Source organism: Symphalangus syndactylus, chromosome 22 (genome assembly GCF_028878055.3).
Source record: "Symphalangus syndactylus isolate Jambi chromosome 22, NHGRI_mSymSyn1-v2.1_pri, whole genome shotgun sequence".
NCBI lineage: Eukaryota > Metazoa > Chordata > Mammalia > Primates > Hylobatidae > Symphalangus > Symphalangus syndactylus.
In genome coordinates this window covers 60,116,256-60,136,379 of record NC_072444.2, presented here as the reverse complement: position 1 = coordinate 60,136,379, position 20,124 = coordinate 60,116,256, and the positions used below count along the sequence as shown (strand labels likewise).

Below are 20,124 nucleotides of genomic sequence, written 5' to 3'. Positions count from 1 at the left end.
GGGGAACAGGTTTTTAAATATTTAAAGATCTGTCATGTTCTAAAAGAATTAGACTTATGTCTTTGTGGCCTCAGAGAGCAAAACTAGTATCAAGCAGTGGAACTTAATAGGGAGGTAGATTTTGGCTTAATATGAGTAAGAAGTTTTAAAATATATATACTTATGTATGTAGGACTATAACAATAAAAATGGAAAGGAAAAATACCATAATTCTACTATACTAATAAGTAAACTTTTCATTTTTTATTTCTACTCTTGTCTATAGATCTAATAATTTTTACATAGTTTTATCTATCTTTCATGTAATGAATGCTATCATCTGCTAATTTTCTCTTAGGAATGCCTTGTCCCATGCGTTAACATTGTCTTTATAAGTTGTTTCATTTCCTTTACTTTTATTGATTTAAAGATAGTTTATTTCATTTTGGAAAGTTATTCATACTTATTTTAACAAACCACACATAGAAAAAACATTTTTTTAAAAAAAGTAAAAGTCTCCTAGTCTCTGAGAAAACAGACTTTAAACCAACAAAGATCAAAAGAGACAAAGAAGACCATTACTATAATGGTAAAGGGATCCATTCAACAAGAAGAGCTAACTATCCTAAATATATATGCACCCAGTACAGGAGCACCCAGATTCATAAAGCAAGTCGTTAGAGACCTACAAAGAGACCTAGACTCCCACACAATAATAATGGGAGACTTTTTAACACCCCACTGTCAATATTAGATCAGTGACACAGAAGATTAACAAGAATATCCAGGACTTGAACACACGTCTGCACCAAGAAGACCTAATAGACATCTACAGAACTCTCCACCCCAAATCAACAGAATATACATTCTTCTTAGCACCACATCACACTTACTCTAATATTGACCACATAATTGGAAGTAAAGCACTCCTCAGCAAATGTAAAAGAACAGAAATCACAACAAACTGTCTCTCAGACCACAGTGCAATCAAATTAGAACTCAGGATTAAAAAACTCACTCAAAACTGCACAACTACATGGAAACTGAACAATCTTCTCCTGAATGACTAGTAGGTACATAATGAAACGAAGGCAGAAATAAAGGTGTTCTTTGAAACCAATGAGAAAAAAGGCACAACGTACCAGAATCTCTGGGACACATTTAAAGTAGTGTGTAGAGGGAAATTTATAGCACTAAATGCCCATAAGAGAAAGCAGGAAAGATCTAAAATCGACACCCTAACATCACAGTTAAAAGAACTAGAGAAGCAAGAGCAAACAAATTGAAAAGCTAGCAGAAGGCAAGAAATAGTTTAACTAAGATCAGAGCAGAACTGAAGGAGATAGAGACACAAAAAACCAAAATCAGTGATTCAAAAAATCAATGAATCCAGGAGCTGGTTTTTTGAAAAGATCAACAAAATTGATAGACCGCTAGCAAGACTAATAAGAAAAGAGAGAAGAATCAAATAGACGCAATAAAAAATGATAAAAGGGATATCACCACTGATCCCATGGAAATACAAACTACCATCAGAGAATACTATAAACACCTCTACGCAAATAAACTAGAAAATCTAGAAGAAATGGATAAATTCCTTGTCACATACACCCTCCCAAGACTAAACCAGGAATAAGTTGGATCTCTGAACAGACCAATAACAGGCTCTGAAATTGAGGCAATAATAGCCTACAAACCAAAAAAAGTCCAGGACCAGACAGATTCACAGGGAATTCTACCAGAGGTACAAAGAGGAGCTCGTGCCATTCCTTCTTTTTTTTTTTTTTTTTTTTTGAGACAGAGTCTTGCTCTGTCGTCCAGGCTGGAGTGCAGTGGCGCAATCTTGGCTCACTGCAACCTCCGCCTCCCAGGTTCACGCCATTCTCCTGCCTCAGCCTCTCCAAGTAGCTGGGACTACAGGTGCCCGCCACCACGCCCGGCTAATTTTTTGTATTTTTAGTAGAGACGGGGTTTCACCGTGGTCTCGATCTCCTGACCTCGTGATCCGCCCGCCTCGGCCTCCCAAAGTGCTGGGATTACAAGCATGAGCCACCATACCCGGCGCTCGTGCCATTCCTTCTGAAACTATTCCAATCAACAGAAAAAGAGGGAATCGTCCCTAACTCATTTTATGATGCCAGCATCATCCTGATACCAAAGCCTGGCAGAGACATGACAAAAAAACGGAATTTTAAACCAATATCCCTGATGAACATTGATGCGAAAATCCTTAATAAAATACTGGCAAACCAAATCCAGCAGCACATCAAAGAGCTTATCTACCACGAACAAGTCAGCTTCATCCCTGGGATGCAAGCCTGGTTCAACATAATGCAAATCAATAAATTTAATCCATCACATAAACGGAACCAATGACAAAAGCCACATGATTATCTCAACAGATGCAAAAAAGGCCTTTGACAAAATTCAACAGCCCTTCATGCCAAAAACTCTCAGTAAACTAGGTACTGATGGAACACATCTCAAAATAGTAAGAGCTATTTATGATAAACCACAGCCAGTATCATACTGAATGGGCAAAAACTGGAAGCATTACCTCTGAAAACTGGCACAAGACAAGGATGCCCTCTCTCATCACACCTATTCAACATAGTGTTGGAAGTTCTGGCCAGGGCTATCAGGCAAGAGAAAGAAATAAAGGGTATTCAGTTAGGAAAAGAGGAATTCAAATTGTCCCTGTTTGCAGATGACATGATTATATATTTAGAAAACCCCATCGTCTCAGCCCAAAATCTCCTTAAGCTGATAAGCAACTTCAGCAAAGTCTCAGGATACAAAATCAATGTGCAAAAATTACAAGCATTCTTATACACCAATCACAGACAGAGAGCCAAATCATGAGTGAACTCCCATTCACAGGTGTTACAAAGAGAATAAAATACCTAGGAATCCAGCTTACAAGGGACGTGAAGGACCTCTTCAAGGAGAACTACAAACCACTTCTCAATGAAATAAAAGAGGACACAAACAAATGAAAGAACATTCCATGCTCATGGATAGGAAGAATCAATATTGTGAAAATAGCCATACTGCCCAAGTACAGATTCAATGCCATCCCCATCAAGCTACCAATGACTTTCTTCACAGAATTGGAAAAAACTACTTTAAAGTTCATATGGGACCAAAAAAGAGTCCGCATTGCGAAGACAATCTTAAGCAACAAAACAAAGCTGGAGGGATCATGCTACCTGGCTTCAAACTATACTATAAGGCTGCAGTGACCAAAACAGCATGGTACTGGTACCAAAACAGATATGAGCAATGGAACAGAACAGAGGCCTCAGAAATAACACCACACATCTGCAACCATCTGATCTTTGACAAACCTGACAAAAACAAATATGAGGAAAGGATTACCTGTTCAATAAATGATGCTCAGAAAACTGGCTAGCCGTGTGTAGAAAGCTGAAACTGGATCTCTTCCTTATACCTTATACAAAAATTAATTCAAGATGGATTAAAGACTTAAATGTTAGACCTGAAACCATAAAAACCCTAGAAGAAAACCTAGGCAATACCATTCAGGACATAGGCATGGGCAAGGACTTCATGACTAAAACACCAAAAGCAATGGCAACAAAAGCCAAAATAGACAAATGGGATCTAATTAAAGTAAAGGGCTTCGGCACGGCAAAAGAAACTATCATCAGAGTGAACAGGCAACCTACAAAATGGGAGAAAATTTTTGCAATGTACCCATCTGAAAAAGGGCTAATATCCAAAATCTGCAAAGAACTTCAACAAATTTCCAAGAAAAAATCAACCCCAGCCAAAAGTGGGCAAAGGACATGAACAGACACTTCTCAAAAGAAGACATTTATGCAGCCAAAAGACACATGAAAAATTGCTCATCATCACTGCTCATCAGAGAAATGCAAATCAAAACCACAATGAGCTACCATCTCACGCCAGTTAGAATGGCCATCATTAAAAAGTCAGGAAACAACACATGCTGGAGAGGATGTGGAGAAATAGGAATGTTTTTACACTGTTGGTGGGAGTGTAAACTAGTTCAACCATTGTGGAAGACAGCGTGGCGATTCCTCAAGGATCTAGAACTAGAAATACCATTTGACCCAGTGATCCCATTTCTGGATATATACTCTAAGGATTATAAGTCATGCTGCTATAAAGACACATGCACATGTATCTTTATTGTGGCACTATTCACAATAGCAAAGGCTTGGAACCAAACCAAATGTCCATCAATGATAGACTGGATTAAGCAGATGTGGCACATATACACCATGGAATGCTATGCAGCCATAAAAGAGGACGAGTTCATGTCCTTTGCAGGGACGTGGATGAAACTGGAAACCATCATTCTCAGCAAACTATCACAAGGACAGAAAACCAAACACCTCATGTTCTCACTCTTATGTGGGAATTGAACAGTGAGAATGCTTGGACATAGGGCAGGGAACATTACACATGGGGGCCTGTCGGAGGGTGGGGGCCTGGGGGAGGGATAGCATTAGGAGAAATACCTAATGTAAATGACGAGTTGATGGGTGCAGCAAACCAACATGGCACATGTAAACCTATGTAACAAACCTGCATGTTGTGTACATTTCCCTAGAACTTAAAGTATAATAATAATTTAAAAAAATCAGCCGTAACTAAAAGAAAAAAAAATTAAAAGTCAACTGAAGTGCTTTCGTAACTTTCCCTCTAGATACCTTCTCTACTTAAGTACATAGAGAAGGATGAATTGATAGATAAGCAATTTTATATAAATAGGATCATATTGTACACACTTTTCTGTATTATGTCTTTATCACTTAATGCTATCTTAGGACATTTTTTGATATCAGTAACTAAAATGCATAATTTTTATTGGCTATATGATATTTTATATATAAGATACTATGCCATGTGTTTTAGATGTATTATCTTTAATTCCTTCAATAATCCTACAAGGCAGATGATAGTATGTCCATTTTATAGATGAGGAAGCTGTATTTGGAGAGGTTAAGCTGTATTTGGAACGGTTAAGTAACTTGTCAAATCACATAACTAAAAAGTGAAAAAACAAGAGTATAAACACCCTTTGACACCCCTTTTCTTCCATTCTCCTTCCAGTATTTGAATTATTTGGTAATTCAGTGTCCGATTTTATATTATTGACTAAGTATATTAAATTAATGGACTGAAGAAATTAATATTGTTCTCTACTAAATCAAGCAGTTGACTGTTCCTTTCTTGGTCAACTTTTTGTTTACCTTATAATTCATTTTTTTCCCATCTGTTTGGTTTTCTATATAGCTATTGCTGCTTTTTCACTGCAAGACTCCAACCAATCTGTCAACTTCCAACATGTCTCATAAGCACATAAAATAAGCTTCTTTCTTTTTCCTGGAGATTTTCCTCCCACAGCCTTCTGTTATGCTCCAGTCTAAACCGATTTTTCTTTAGGCATAGCAGAAAGCTGTCACCCTGAATTTCCTTGGGCCATTCTGCTCTGTTGGATCCCCAAATTCCTGGATTTCATGACTTTTATTTCTTAGTTTATTTCCTGATATTTTAAATATTTTACTATGGAAAAATTAACATATACAAAAGTACATCCTATAGTATAATGACCCCCCCATGTACTCATTACCCAGCTTCAACAATGATTATCTCATGACCAGTTTTGTTTTCGCTATGCTCCCATCTACCTCTTCTACTCCATATTATTTTGAAGGAAATCCTAGAGATTGTATTTTCTCTATAAAATGTTTCATGTGTGTCTCTAAAGAGTAAGGAAGGACTGTTCTTCTTTTTTTTTTTTTTTTGAGATGGAGTCTTGTTCTGTTGCGAGGTTGGAGTGCAGTGGCATGATCTCTGCTCACTGCAACCTCTGCCTCCCAGGTTCAAGTGATTCCCCTGCCTCAGCCTCCTGAGTAGCTGGGACTACAGGTGTGTGCCACCATGCTTGCCTAAATTTTTGTATTTTATTAGAGACGGGGTTTCACCGTGTTGGCCAGGATGATCCCAATCTCCTGACCTCATGATCTGCCCGCCTCAGCCTCCCAAAGTGCTGGGATTACAGGCATGAGCCACCACGCCCGGCCGGGACTGTTCTTAAAAATAATTATGTGGGACTTAATACCTAAGTCATGGGTTAATAGGTACAGCAAACCACCATGGCACACGTTTACTTATGTAACAAACCTGCACATTCTGCACATGTATCCCGGAACTAAAAGTAAAATTTAAAAAAAAACTATAAATTTTAATCCCCATTTAAAAAGTAATTAATTATAATACCATTATTATACCTTAAAAAATAAAATTAATTGCATTAAATCCCTTGATTGCATTAAAAATGCAGTAAATGGTTGGGTGATGGGTGCACCAAAATCTCACAAATCACCACTAAAGAACTTATTCATGTAACCAAAGACCACCTGTACCCCAGTAACCTATGGAAAAGCACAAGCATGCACACACACATAAAACATATTTAATTTTACATAATTAAAATGCACTTTTTATGTTATAAAAAATGCAGTAAAGGTTGAAATTTCCAATTGTTTTGTGAATACATAATTTTACTATTTTGTGGGGTTCTTTTTGGTTTTTTCCCTGTAGTTTGTATAGATCAGTACCCAAATAAGGCTCACATACAGCAAATGATGGATGTCACTTAAGTCATGGGTTTCTCTTTTATTTCCTTGTTTTATTTATTTATTTTTCCATTGTTGAAGAATCGAAATGGTTTTTATAATCTAGATTCTGCTGCCTGCATCCTCATGGTGTTAACATGTTCCTTTGTCTTCTGTATTTCCATATTCGTATTTAGATCTAGAAACTTCTAATATTTAGAGACAATTCTCCTTTGTAGTGATGTTTTCTTCTGTTAGGAGATATCTAAAGCCTCTCTTTTTATGATGTTAGCAGCTGTCAATGTTCAGTACATTATTAAGCCATTGGACGTTGCAGAATGGTGATATTCTAACACACTTTCTTCATTTAATAGTTGGGATGCCTCATGGCCGGGTGCGGTGGCTCAGTCCCATAATCCCAGCACTTTTGGAGGCTGAGGTGGGTGAATCATGAGGTCAGGAGATCAAGACCGTCCTGGCTAACATGGTGAAACCCCGTCTCTACTAAAAATACAAAAGCAAAATTAGCTAGGCATGGTGGCAGGCGCCTGTAGTCGCAGCTACTTGGAAGGCTGAGGCAGGATAATGGCGTGAACCTGGGAGGCGGAGCTTGCAGTGAGCCGAGATCGCACCACTGCACTCCAGCCTGGGGACTCCATCTCAAAAAAAAAAAAAAAAAATAGTTGGCATGCCTCTTTAAAATAAAACCTCCTCATCATTTATTATTTGGACATTCACTGGTTCAGTTTGTTTAAGAAAGGCAGGATAAATTTTTTCCTTCTCATTTATTAATTTTCAATGTAATAAGTTGTTTTGTTAGCAACTTACAATGGTGTCCAGTGCTCTTTATTTTCAAAGTTGGCAAGTTGAAGTCCTTCAACTTTGTTCTTTTTCAAGGTTGTTTTGGCTATTCTGTGTCACTTGCATTTTTATGTAAATTTCTGTATCAGCTTGTCAAGTTCAGCAAAGAAGTCAGCTAGAATTTTGACACAGATTGCATTGAATCTGTAGATTAGCCTTGGGAGTTTAGCATCTTTATAATAGTAAGTTTTCAAATTCATGAACAGTAATGTCTTTCCATTTTTTTAATTAAAAAAGAAATCCTACAATGTTTTGTAGCTTTCAGGGTATAAGTCTTACATTTTAAACAAATTTACAAGAAAAAAACAAACAACCCCATCAACAAGTGGGCAAAGGATATGAACAGACGCTTCTCAAAAGAAGACATTTATGCAGCCAACAGATACATGAAAAAATGCTCATCATCACTGGCCATCAGAGAAATGCAAATCAAAACCACAATGAGATACCATCCCACACCAGTTAGAATGGCCATCATTAAAAAGTCAGGAAACAACAGGTGCTGGAGAGGATGTGGAGAAATAGGAACACCTTTACACTGTTGGTGGGACTGTAAACTGGTTCAACCGTTGTGGAAGACAGTGTGGCAATTCCTCAAGGATCTAGAACTAGGAATACCATTTGACCCAGCCATCCCATTACTGGGTATATACCCAAAGGATTATAAATCATGCTGCTATAAAGACACATGCACATGTATGTTTATTGCGGCACTATTTGCAATAGCAAAGACCTGGAGCCAACCCAAATGTCCAACAATGATAGACTGGATTAGGAAAATGTGGCACATATACACCATGGAATACTATGCAGACATAAAAACTGATGAGTTCATGTCCTTTGTAGGGACATGGATGAAGCTGGAAACCATCATTCTCAGCAAACTATTGCAAGGACAAAAAACCAAACATCGCATATTCTCACTCATAGGTAGGAATTGAACAATGAGAACTCATGGACACAGGAAGGGGGACATCACACACTGGGGCCTGTTGTGGGGTGAGGGGAGAGGGGAGGGATAGCATTAGGAGATATACCTAATGTAAATGACGAGTTAATGGGTGCAGCACACCAACATGGCACATGTATACATATGTAACAAACTTCCACATTGTGCACATGTACCCTAGAACTTAAAGTATAATAATTAAAAAAAAAAAAAATCAAGATGAGGGCCAGACGCAGTGGCTCATGCCTATAATCCCAACACTTTGGGAGGCCGAGGTGGGCAGATCACCTGAGGTCAGGAGTTCAAGACCAGCCTGGCCAGCATGGCGAAACCCCATCTGTACTAAAAATATAAAAATTAGCTGGGGGTGGCTGGTGCATGCCTGTAATCTCAGCTGCTCAGGAGGCTGTGACAGGAGAATTGCTTGGACCCAGGAGGCAGAGGTTGCAGTGAGCCGAGATTGCACCACTGCACTCCAGCCTGGGTGACAGAGCAAGATTCTATCTCAAAAAAAAAAGAAAAAATCAAGGTGAGGAAAGACCCTTTCTAATTCTAATTTATTGAGTATTTGAGAGTTTTCAACTCATGTTTTTTTGAATAAATTTTATTTATAATCCTTATTGATCATCAAATTGTCCCTCTTTTGACAAATGGAACGATCTCCAATTACTTTGTAATTTACATTCTACTCTTTTCATGATGATACCTTTATTCCACTTTCAGAGCACTTTGATAGTTCAGTATTTAGTGAGCAAGTTTGTATTCTGTTTATCTGGGCTGTTCTTTGTCAATTCTATTTGTAATCTGTCATCATCATTTCACTCTGAATAATTTCAGTTTTCCAATGTATCCTCCTGTAATTTCCACTCTCCATTATCTCCCTCTGTTATGTTAACAATTAGATTGTTTCCCCTTTCTAAATCTTGTCTAGTCTATAATATTCTTCTTGGATGATAAACCAGAACTAAACATTCTGTTACATTTGCAGGGCACTATTATTTGATATAAGAACAGAGTGTCGTAAATTTTCCCCCAATTCTATCATGTGTCAAACTGTTTCATTGTTAAACTCATGTGGTTGGAAAGCAAAATACTACAACCATTTTGGAAAACAGTTTGATAATTTGTTTATAATTGTTTATAAAGTTAAACTTACAAGACCTGCAAAACACTAATGAAAAATAAAAGAAGACCTAAATGAATGGAGTGATATACCATGTTCGTGGACAGGGAGACTAAAAAAAAAAATTTTTTTTTTTTTTTTTTTTTTTTTGAGACAGAGTTTGGTGCCCAGGCTGGAGTGCAGTGGCACGATCTTGGCTCACTGCAACATGTGCCTCCCAGGTTCAAAGAATTCTCACGTCTCAGCCTCCCAAGTAGCTGGGATTACAAGGTGCCCACCACCACTCATAGCTAATTTTTGTATTTTTAGTAGAGACACGGTTTCACCATGTTATCCAGGCTGGTCTTGCACTCCTGACCTCAGGTGATCCACCTGCCTTGGCCTCCCAAAGTGCTAAGATTATAGGCGTGAGCCACCGCGCCTGGTCAAAAAAAAATTTTTTTAAGAGACAGGGTCTTGCTTGGTCACCCAAGCTAAAGTGCAGTAGCACAATTATAGCTTACTGTAGCCTCAACCTCCTGGGCTCAAGCAATCCTCCTCTCTCAGCCTCCCAAGCAGTGAGGACTACAGGAGCACAACACCACACTCAGCTAATTGTTTTTCATTTTTTATAGAGATTGGGTCTTGCTATGTTGCCCAGGCTGGTCTCGAACTCCTGGCCTCCAGCAATTCTCCCACTTTGACCTCCCAAAGTGTTGGGATTACAGGCATGAGCCACCATGCCTGGCCTCAATATATTTTTTTTTTTTTTCTTTTTTTTTTTTTTTTTTTTTTGAGACGGAGTCTTGCTCTGTCACCCAGGCTGGAGTGCAGTGGCGCGATCTCGGCTCACTGCAAGCTCCGCCTTCCGGGTTCACGCCATTCTCCTGCCTCAGCCTCTCCGAGTAGCTGGGACTACAGGCACCTGCCACCACGCCCGGCTAATTTTTTGTATTTTTGGTAGAGACGGGGTTTCACCGTGGTCTCGATCTCCTGACCTCGTGATCCGCCCGCCTCGGCCTCCCAAAGTGCTGGGATTACAAGCGTGAGCCACCGCGCCCGGCCGCCTCAATATTTTTTAAATGGCAGTTTCCCTCAAATTGTTCAGTAGATTCTGTGCAATAACAATAAAACCCGAGTAAGATTTTATAGAAATTGACATTTTAAATCTAAAATTTATATGCAAAGGCAAAGTTCCTTTTTTAAAGGAACTTTGAAAAAGAAGAAAAGAATCTTAATTCACACTATTTCTCTTTACAGTCATCAATCAGGAGACACATGTAAATCACTGGAACATATAGAATCTAGAAATAGACCCATATATGTGATCAATTGATTTTTGACAATATGCAAGACAATTCACTGGAGAAAAGCTAGTCTTTTCAACACAAGCTCTTGGAACAATTGGACATCCATATGTGAAAAGAAGAAGAAACCCAAACCATATATTACACAATATGCAAAATTTAATGATAAATGGATTGTATATTTGGGACTTTGGGTTAGGTAAGGATTTTTTTAGACGGGGCACAAACTTCATGAACAGTAAAAGACAAAAGCGATGAATTTCACCTCATCAGAACTTAAAATGTCTCTCCCCAACACTGTTAAGAGGTGAATAGACAAGCCATAAACTTGGAGAGAAAATTGTAAACTACATATTTGATAAAGGAATATATAAATTTATAAGTACACAAAAGGAATTTTTAAAATAATATATTAAAAATTCTCAGCTAGGGGCCGGGCGCGGTGGCTCACGCTTGTAATCCCAGCACTTTGGGAGGCCGAGGCGGGCGGATCACGAGGTCAGGAGATCGAGACCACGGTGAAACCCCGTCTCTACTAAAAATACAAAAAAATTAGCCGGGCGTGGTGGCGGGCGCCTGTAGTCCCAGCTACTCGGAGAGGCTGAGGCAGGAGAATGGCGTGAACCCAGGAGGCGGAGCTTGCAGTGAGCCGAGATCGCGCCACTGCACTCCAGCCTGGGCGACAGAGCGAGACTCTGTCTCAAAAAAAAAAAAAAAAAAAAAAAAAAAAAATTCTCAGCTAGGCAGGGTGGCTCACACCTGTAATCCCAGCACTTTGGGAGGCAAGGTGGGCAGATCACCTGAGGTCAGGAATTCGAGACCACCCTGGCCAACTTGGCAAAACCCCATCTCTACTAAATAAAAAAATACAAAAATTAGCCCGGCATGGTGGCACACACCTGTAGTCCTAGCTACTTAGGAGGCTGAGGCAGGAGAATCACTTGAACCTGGCAGGCAGAGATTGCAGTGAACTGAGATCGTGCCACTGCTCTCCAGTTTGGGCGACAGAATGAGACTGTCTCAAAAAAAAAAAAAAAAAAAAAAATCCCAAAACTCAGTAATAAGGAAACAAAATAATTTTAAAAACAGTTAAAAGATTTAGAAAGGCACTTGACCTAAGGCGATATACAGAAGTCAAATAAGCACGTGAAAAAATGCCCAAGGCCTTAGTCGTTAGAGAATGAGTTGAAATCACAGTGAGGTACCAGTACATGTGCATTAGAATGGTGGCAAGGTTACCGAACAACTGGAACTTTCTGCTGGGAATTACATTGCTTACATTGCTGCTGGGAATGCAAAATGTTCAACCACTTTGGAAACATTATGGCATACACTGATGATACAAATCAGAAATCCTACTGCTGGGTATTTAGTAAAGATAAATGAAAACATGTTCACTCAGAAATCTGTATGCAGCTGTTTATAGTAGCTTTATTTATAATTACCTAAAACTGGGATAATCCAGATGTCCTTCAACTGAAGTGATTGCAGAAATTGTGATATAGCCATACATTGGAATGTATTACTTGACAATAAAAGCAATGAACTATTAATATACCCAATAACATATATAACTTTCAAATGCAATATGCTAAGTGAAAGAAATAAGATTTAAAAGGCTACTTACTGTATAATTCTATTTATATTACATAACGTTCCAGAATGTGCAGAACTACTAAGGCAAAAAACAGATTAATGGTTGCCAGGAGCCAAGGATGAGAGGAAAGGATTGCTACAAGAGGCACAAGAGAACCTAACTTTAAAAAATCAGAGAGTGATTTCCAAAGTCAAAAGTTAACTCTGCATGTGTATGTGTGTGTGTTCATGAACACAGATAAGCATATATGTTCTTGGCCATAAACGTCCTGTCTCATCATCGTAAGCTAATGTTAAATGCTACTGGGAAATGCCTTTTTTAAATTATATATGATCAAAAGGAGATTATAAGGCACATGTTTATTCTTTCAATTTAGAAAAGGATAAATGAATTTTTACTTACTCTGTAAAACTGAATGAGAAAATAATTATTCTAAGCTCAAAAGAAATTTCATGTTTCATAATGTCTTTAGAGAGATTTACAATTTTTTGGTTGTTGCTAATTTTAGTTTGTTAGGAATTAAGTATCCTTTTGTTTTAAACCTACCTCCAAAGCATACTGCTTATACTTTGTCCTTAAAAAGATTTTTCTTATTCATTTACACCTTTTCTCTTTGTTCTGTGCACTTTACCTCTTTGATAATGCATTTACAAATTTGTTTTATAATTTTCTTTCCTTCCCATGAAACTATGGACCTTAATCTTCAGAATCTTTCACTTTTAGCTGGTCCTGGTGGCATGTGCCTGTAGTCCCAGCTCCTCAGGTCACTGAAGCAGGATAATCACTTGAGCCCAGGAGACCGAGGCTGCAGTGCACTATGGTTGTGCCTGTGAATGGCCACTGTATTCTAGCCTGGGCAACATAGTGAGAACCCATCTCTTGGGGGGAAATAAAAAAAAGAATCACTCACTTTTTAGGCCATTTCAAGACCCTAGGAGAGAGTTTTGGCATTTTTCACAGTATCATATGTCCCTGTCAAATTTATAGAAGTAGACACTTTTAATATATTAAAAGATCTCTTTTCAGCACAGCTTCCTCTTCTCATATTTTTCCTTGTGTTTTGTGATGGTGGAGTTATCACCAAGTGTTGTTGGGATCAGGCTAAGAAGAAATTATATTAGCGGTATGTTTGGTTTGGATTTAGTGGGTTATATATATGTATTTAGTTAGGTTATTGCTAGCCAACCTAGTATAGGAATGGCTTCCAGAAATAATCCTGGTAATGGGTAAGTGGACATATTGGAGTGCGTACGTTTCTTATGGTGCCAGATGCTGGGAACTTGTGAGTACTGGAAGAGAAGCAAGGTTGAAATGTAGAGAGCCAGAGGATAATCTGCAAATAATTCTTTCAATTTTTATAGCTTATATTTGACAGAAATTTGATAGAGATTTTTTTGAAATTCAATTATAATTAGAAATACATGTACACACACAGAGTATGACAGTAAGTTATAAACTTGAAATAAACTTTAAAAAATTATCATTAATAAACAACAAAATTCGATCATCCATGCTTGAGTAAAGACTGAAATATCATATTTCTCAAATATTACAAAGTTATTGTCACCTGAAGAGGCAGTCAAAGTGTAAGCAGTGGACAATGTTGAAAAAACATTATAGATGTGATAAGTGGTTAATCAAAGAGTGTTATTTTTCTGGATTTAGGAACATCTGTAAGCATTTATAAATGTTTTGTTTTGTGTAACTTGTGTTTTTTTCATTATAGACTCATATTTGTACTTCATTTTTTATTCGTAATTCTGTTTAAGTAACAAAAGTGTGTAACTCTATAAAGGGCTCATTGTATCTTTACTGGCCAATTCTGTCAGTCAAGTTGTGCCCATGCCTGCTAGGCACTTGCCAGTCTTCTCAACTCTGTATACACCTCATTTTAAAGCATTGTTTTTTAGCATACTGCCAATGCATGAATTATATTCATGTTACTATTCTAAGCATTATGTATATTTTAAAACTTACATGAAAGAGAAGCTAATTTAGAAAGCTGAGATAAGAATACAATATGTAGGGAAAGTTCCTTCTGCCCCTCAGTGGGTTGACTTGAATGCCTCTGGAGTCTACCCATCCCCACACTTTGGAGACCGATGCTATGAAGTGGGAGCTATTGAAGGTATTTTTTTTTTAAGATTCTTTTTACTTCATTCAATTTTAATTACAAAAGCATTATTTGCTTATTGTAAACTTTCAGATAGACAAAATAAAAACAAAATGGGGTAACAAAACCCCAGTTTTTCACGTAACCTTTTCAGTCTCTTTCACTATGACCCCGAAGGTAAGCAATGTATCATATCTTGATGTTTATTCTTCTGGAACTGTTTCCATTATTATACAGACATACATATGTACACACATCTACACACATACATAATCCTTCATACTAAACATATTACTCTGAGACTTCCATTTTTATCTTTGACATTCATCTTACCCCTTACATAAAGATCTAAATGATTCTTATGAATAGTTGCTTATTAGTCCATAGTTGGCATGCCCCACATTTTATTCAACCATCCCCCAAACAGTGGATCTTCCTGTTTTATATATGTAGGAATTGAGAATTAAGAAAAATAAAGGCCAAAACCTAAAGTTAGGAATGTTTCCTAGTCCCAGAATCTCCTGCTTTTGTGTAGCTGTCCCCAATACACACACACACACACACACACACACACAAGGGTGTAAATAGCATAGGAAAATAATCCCAAGAAATATATTTAATATAATTTTTATATTATTAGGTAAAAGTTGGCTTTTAGTAAAGCAAGACTTTGGAGTCAGACTGCCCAAGTTCAAATCTCAGCACCACTATTACCATCCATGAGATACTGGGCAAATTCTTCAAATTCAGCAAATTTAAAAAGACTAAGTGTTTACAGGTGGCACCTCTTCTAGTCCTCCCTAATCCCTCTTATTTCCCCTTTGCACCCCAAACATGAGGCTGGGGTTTTTGCAAATGTGGTATTGTCATCACTCTTTAGAACAAATGCCACCACTAGCATTCCAAGCTCTAGATGAAAGAGATGTGGGTGGGGAGAGTGGGTAACAGAAATAATTCCTCTGAACCATGGTTCATACCAGGCATGTGGCACTTAGGATCAACTAGTGGCATAAGACCCAGGAGGCAACTAGCTGAAACTTCTCTCAATAGTGTACCCTCCCCTGGAGCAGTGAGGAAACCTCACTGTTACAGACCAGGTCCTGGCACTATGACACACTGAAAATAGATTGCTCAGACTTCAAAACCGATCTGCATTTTGGGAATACAACTGTTGGTACTCTGCAGGAGGCAAGTGTGGCCTATGTGGTTAGCCTGTTTGAAGACACTTGTATGTTGTCTTTGCCAGCATGTAGCAGTCATACCAAAAGACCTCCAGCTAGCATACTGCACACCTGTACAATGTCTCATGTAAGTGGAGAGTGTGCTTAAGAATCCATTTTAATGGCAAACACTGCCTTTTCAACAAAACAAAACAAAAACCACCACCTACCAACTTCTTCCCAATATTGGTAGTTCTGAATGTTAGATTTTTTTCGTGACCATGTGATCAAAATATACCTAAGTGTATGAATGGAAAAATAGGTGCAGAATAGGTGTTGGCAAGTATTTTCCCATTTTTATTAGTGTGTGAATTTTTAATATAAATATGGGGACATAATGCATTAAAGGAAGTCAAAATATTTTAATAAACAAGTTTCAGCAATTTATAATGATTATAAGTAAATCTTAAAAATTTTTATATAGTGACAGCACGTAGATTTTTTTAAACAATAAATTTCTTGTTGATAATAACTAAATGGTATGTGTATAATTTTATCATACAGTAGATTCCATTCCTTCACTATAGTTATGTAATTGACTCTACATGCAAGTATATCTTTTTTTTTTTTCTTGAGACGGAATCTTGCTTTCTCGCCAGGCTAGAGTGCAGTGGCACGATCTCGGCTCACTGCAACCTCTGCTTCCTGAGTTCAAGCGATTCTCCTGCCTCAGCCTCCTGAGTAGCTGGGACTACAGGTGCACACCACCACGCCTGGCTAAGTTTTGTATTTTTAGTAGAGACAGGGTCTCACTATGTTGGCCAGAATGGTCTCGATCTCTTCACCTCGTGATGTGCTCGCCTTGGCCTCCCAAGGTGCTGGGATTACAGGCATGAGCCACCGTGCCCGGCTACAAGTATATCTTTTTAATATTGTGTGTACTGTTTATGTTTAATATTTATTTTTTATGAAGCTAATGTTAACGAGTTCCACATTTCTCAAATTGACACCTATTTGTGCTAAAATGCACCCAGTATTTTTTATCCAGTAAAATGGATAGATACTTAAGTTATTAATATTAGTAATCATAATCCAACCTAACAGGAATTTTTTATTTGTTAATTATTCTCTAACAGCTATTTTCAGTAGTGGGTAGTATGGACTCCTAGGAGATGATTGGGAATTTTATGGGCTGGTATTTTTGTTGTCACATTGATAGAGATATGTTATTGGATCAGTTGTCCTAATGTGTAAGTTCAATTGATCCACTAGATTTCAACCCTTCTCTTAACATTTATTCACAGTACTTGGTGCTTCGAGCTTCTGATTTTCTGAAAGATCTAGAGAATAACTTGTCTTTTGCAAGCAGTTTAAATTATTGCTTCCTTTCTTTTGCCAAGTCAGTTACCACTTGTCTATCTGCATTATGCCTTCTAAATATTTCTTCAAAGCACTTATTCTCTGATGTCTCCTCTCATTCTCTTTCATAGTAATTTTGTGTTCATTTATTTTATCCCTTTGCTGTCAATCCAAGAAAGGGTTGGAAAGAAGTATTTCAAAGAAAGAAGAGACCACCGTGTAATCAATCTGCTATGCTTTAACAGCTCTATTGGAGATAATATCTCCTCCTAGAGGGCACAGAAAATGTTCTGGGTGGTTTTGGTTATTATAATGACTGGCTGATGCACTGGCAGTTCATGCCTACTTTATGGATAGATCTGCTAAAACACCACCATGTGTGAGCCCACTCAAAATGCCAATAACACCCCATTTACAAACAGTGACCTAGTGCAATTCACAGTCATCAGTTCATCACAGCCTTGCATTAACTCAGTGTAAACAGTATGCTTAGACACTAACATCTTCTCTAGTTTAAAGTAGTGTCAAATCTTATTACTGTTTTTCAGGCTGAGCTTTTTGAAACTAATATTCATTAAGAAATATCAATGAAAACAGTGTCATGGCTCCTTATCATTAAAAGGAAGAACACATTGGATAAATTTTCTTAACTCCAGCATTCAATTTTGCTACATGTTTTGTCTTCATTTTAACAGATATTTTGGTAAAAGACCTCAGTGGGATTGTAGAGGGGCATCAAATCTTAATGAACTTCACCAGCTATTAAGTGACATAATGATTAGAAGATTAAAGACTGAAGTTTTAACCCAGCTACCTCCTAAAGTCAGACAGCGTATTCCATTTGATCTTCCATCAGCAGCTGTCAAGGTGAGAACCGTTGCTTGACTGAAAGTCTTACTTTAAATAATCTTGAATTATACTATTGAAGATTGTACGTATTTCATATTTCACAGAAGGAAAGGTTTGCATTCTTAAAATAGGTTTAATTAATAGACCCTATACATTGGTTTTGTATTTCAGCAAGAGGGCAGGAAGAATTCAGTTTTATTCATCAGATACGTAAAAAGATACGGTAACCTAGTGGTTTAAAAAAAAAAAGTATTTTTGCTGAAAAAAGAACTTCAATTGCAACAGAGATGTAGTATTAAGAATTCTAAATATTGGCCAGGCGTGGTGGCTCATACCTGTAAACCAGCACTTTGGGAGGCTGAGGCGGGCAGATCACCTGAGGTCAGGAATTTGAGACCAGCTGGCCAACATGGTGAAAACTCTTCTCTACTAAAAATACAAAAATTAGTTGGGTGTGGTGGCGAGTGCCTGTAATCCCAGCTACTCGGGAGGCTGAGGCGTGAGAATCAGCTTGAAGCCAGGAGGCAGAGGTTGCAGTGAGCCGAGATTGGGCCATTGCACTCCAGCCTGGGTGACAGAGCGAGACTCCATCTCAAAAAAAAAAAAAAAAAAAAGAATTCTAAATAGAAGGTGTGAAACCCAATAATTAGCAAGGGAAATTGTGTTCCTTGCTCTAGAATTTCTTTTTAAAGTATGAATAACTGTCTTCTAGAATAACTTCATGCAGCCCTATTCTTGAAATTCTAAAACTCTGTGATCATGTTGTAAGATGTGAAGTTCAGTATATCAGAAAACCGGTTTACTAATCCTTACCTAATCTTTATCCGTGTTTACTTTTGGGGAATGCAGTGCTTATATATTCTCTGAAATTTCTGCAAATCTGAAAATGACGTTATTAACAGAGTTTTTCATTGTTATCTTGAAAGCTTATAAGCATTTTGTAAACATTGAGCAATGTTACTTCTAAAATAACAATCTGATTTTCTTATCTATTATTTTCGTATTAGAAAGAAAAATAAAATGGAATCAACATATGATTATATTTGTACTTAATATTAATTTTATTTAATATTCCCCATCTTTATTTAAATCAAACCACATCTTTTTACAAAAGTACTTAGCTGCCGTATACATTTTTACTACTCTGCTTTCTTGTGTTTCTTATGTTCACTTTACAGAATGTATCTTCTTAAGAAGTTATAGGCCAGGGCGCAGTGGCTCACGCCTGTAGTCCCAGCACTTTGGGAGGTTGAGGTGGGCAGATCACCTGAGGTTAGGAGTTCGAGACCAGCCTGACCAATATGGAGAAACTCTGTCTCTACTAAAAATACAAAATTAGCTGGGCGTGGTGGCGCATGCCTATAATCCAAGCTACTCGGGAGGCTGAGGCAGGAGAATCGCTTGAACCCGGGAGGTGGAGGTTGCGGTGAGCCAAGATTGCACGATTGCACTCCAGCCTGGGCAACAAGAGCAAGACTCTGTCTCAAAAAAAAAGAAGAAATTATAATTGTTTGATTTATGCTGTTAGCAAAGGGCTTTGTTTTCACCCACAGCTTATCATTGGTTTCTATAATTTTGAAAATATGACTGACCTACCTCTGCATTAATGTTTTTAAATGAACATGTTGGAATCTTTGGGAATTTTCTTTTTATATCTTTCTATAGAGAAAAGGAAAAAAAGTAGGACATGATTCATGATTGCATCAATTTGTTCTGTTCTTTATGCTATACTCATAAACAATGTTGTTTTTTCCCACATAGGAATTGAATACCAGCTTTGAAGAGTGGGAAAAAGTAATGAGAACTCCAAATTCAGGTGCCATGGAGACAGTCATGGGGTTGATAACTCGCATGTTTAAACAAACTGCTATTGCCAAGGTACTCTTTCCTGGGCCATCATGTATTTGTCTTCATACAAATTATTCAATGTATTTTACTGTTTTTAATTAAGCAAGTTATTTATATATTGCAGAATTTCTTTGCTGTCGTTTAACTTTTTTTGTGTGTGTGTGTGAGTTGGGAGCCTCACTCTGTCACCCTGGCTGGAGTGCAGTGGCATGATCTCGGCTAACTGCAGCCTCCGCCTCCCAGGTTCAAGCCATTCTCCTGCCTCAGTCTCCCAAGTAGCTGGGACTACAGGCACATGCCAACATGGCCAGCCTGTTTAACTCTTTTTTATGGAAAAATTCAGACATACTCAAAGTAAACAGTAATGCTGTATCCAACCATATATTTAT

At 37.8% G+C, this 20,124-nt stretch overlaps 1 protein-coding gene across 12 annotated transcripts in view; it reads left to right on the top strand.

Annotated features, from left to right (window-relative positions):
* The window catches only part of ZRANB3 (zinc finger RANBP2-type containing 3), a 307,089-nt gene that overhangs the window by 170,396 nt on the left and 116,569 nt on the right, over positions 1–20,124 (top strand). For 9 of the 12 annotated variants that reach the window (XM_063630970.1, XM_063630972.1, XM_063630968.1 and 6 more), the window contains exons 7-8: positions 17,734–17,905; positions 19,649–19,765. In XM_063630970.1, coding sequence (XP_063487040.1) covers positions 17,734–17,905; positions 19,649–19,765 — 289 coding nt within the window. Of the gene's footprint in view, positions 1–8,297; positions 8,382–17,733; positions 17,906–19,648; positions 19,766–20,124 lie in introns of all 12 variants that reach the window. The other 3 variants (XM_055262013.2, XM_063630965.1, XM_055262015.2) reach the window with 1 other exon arrangement.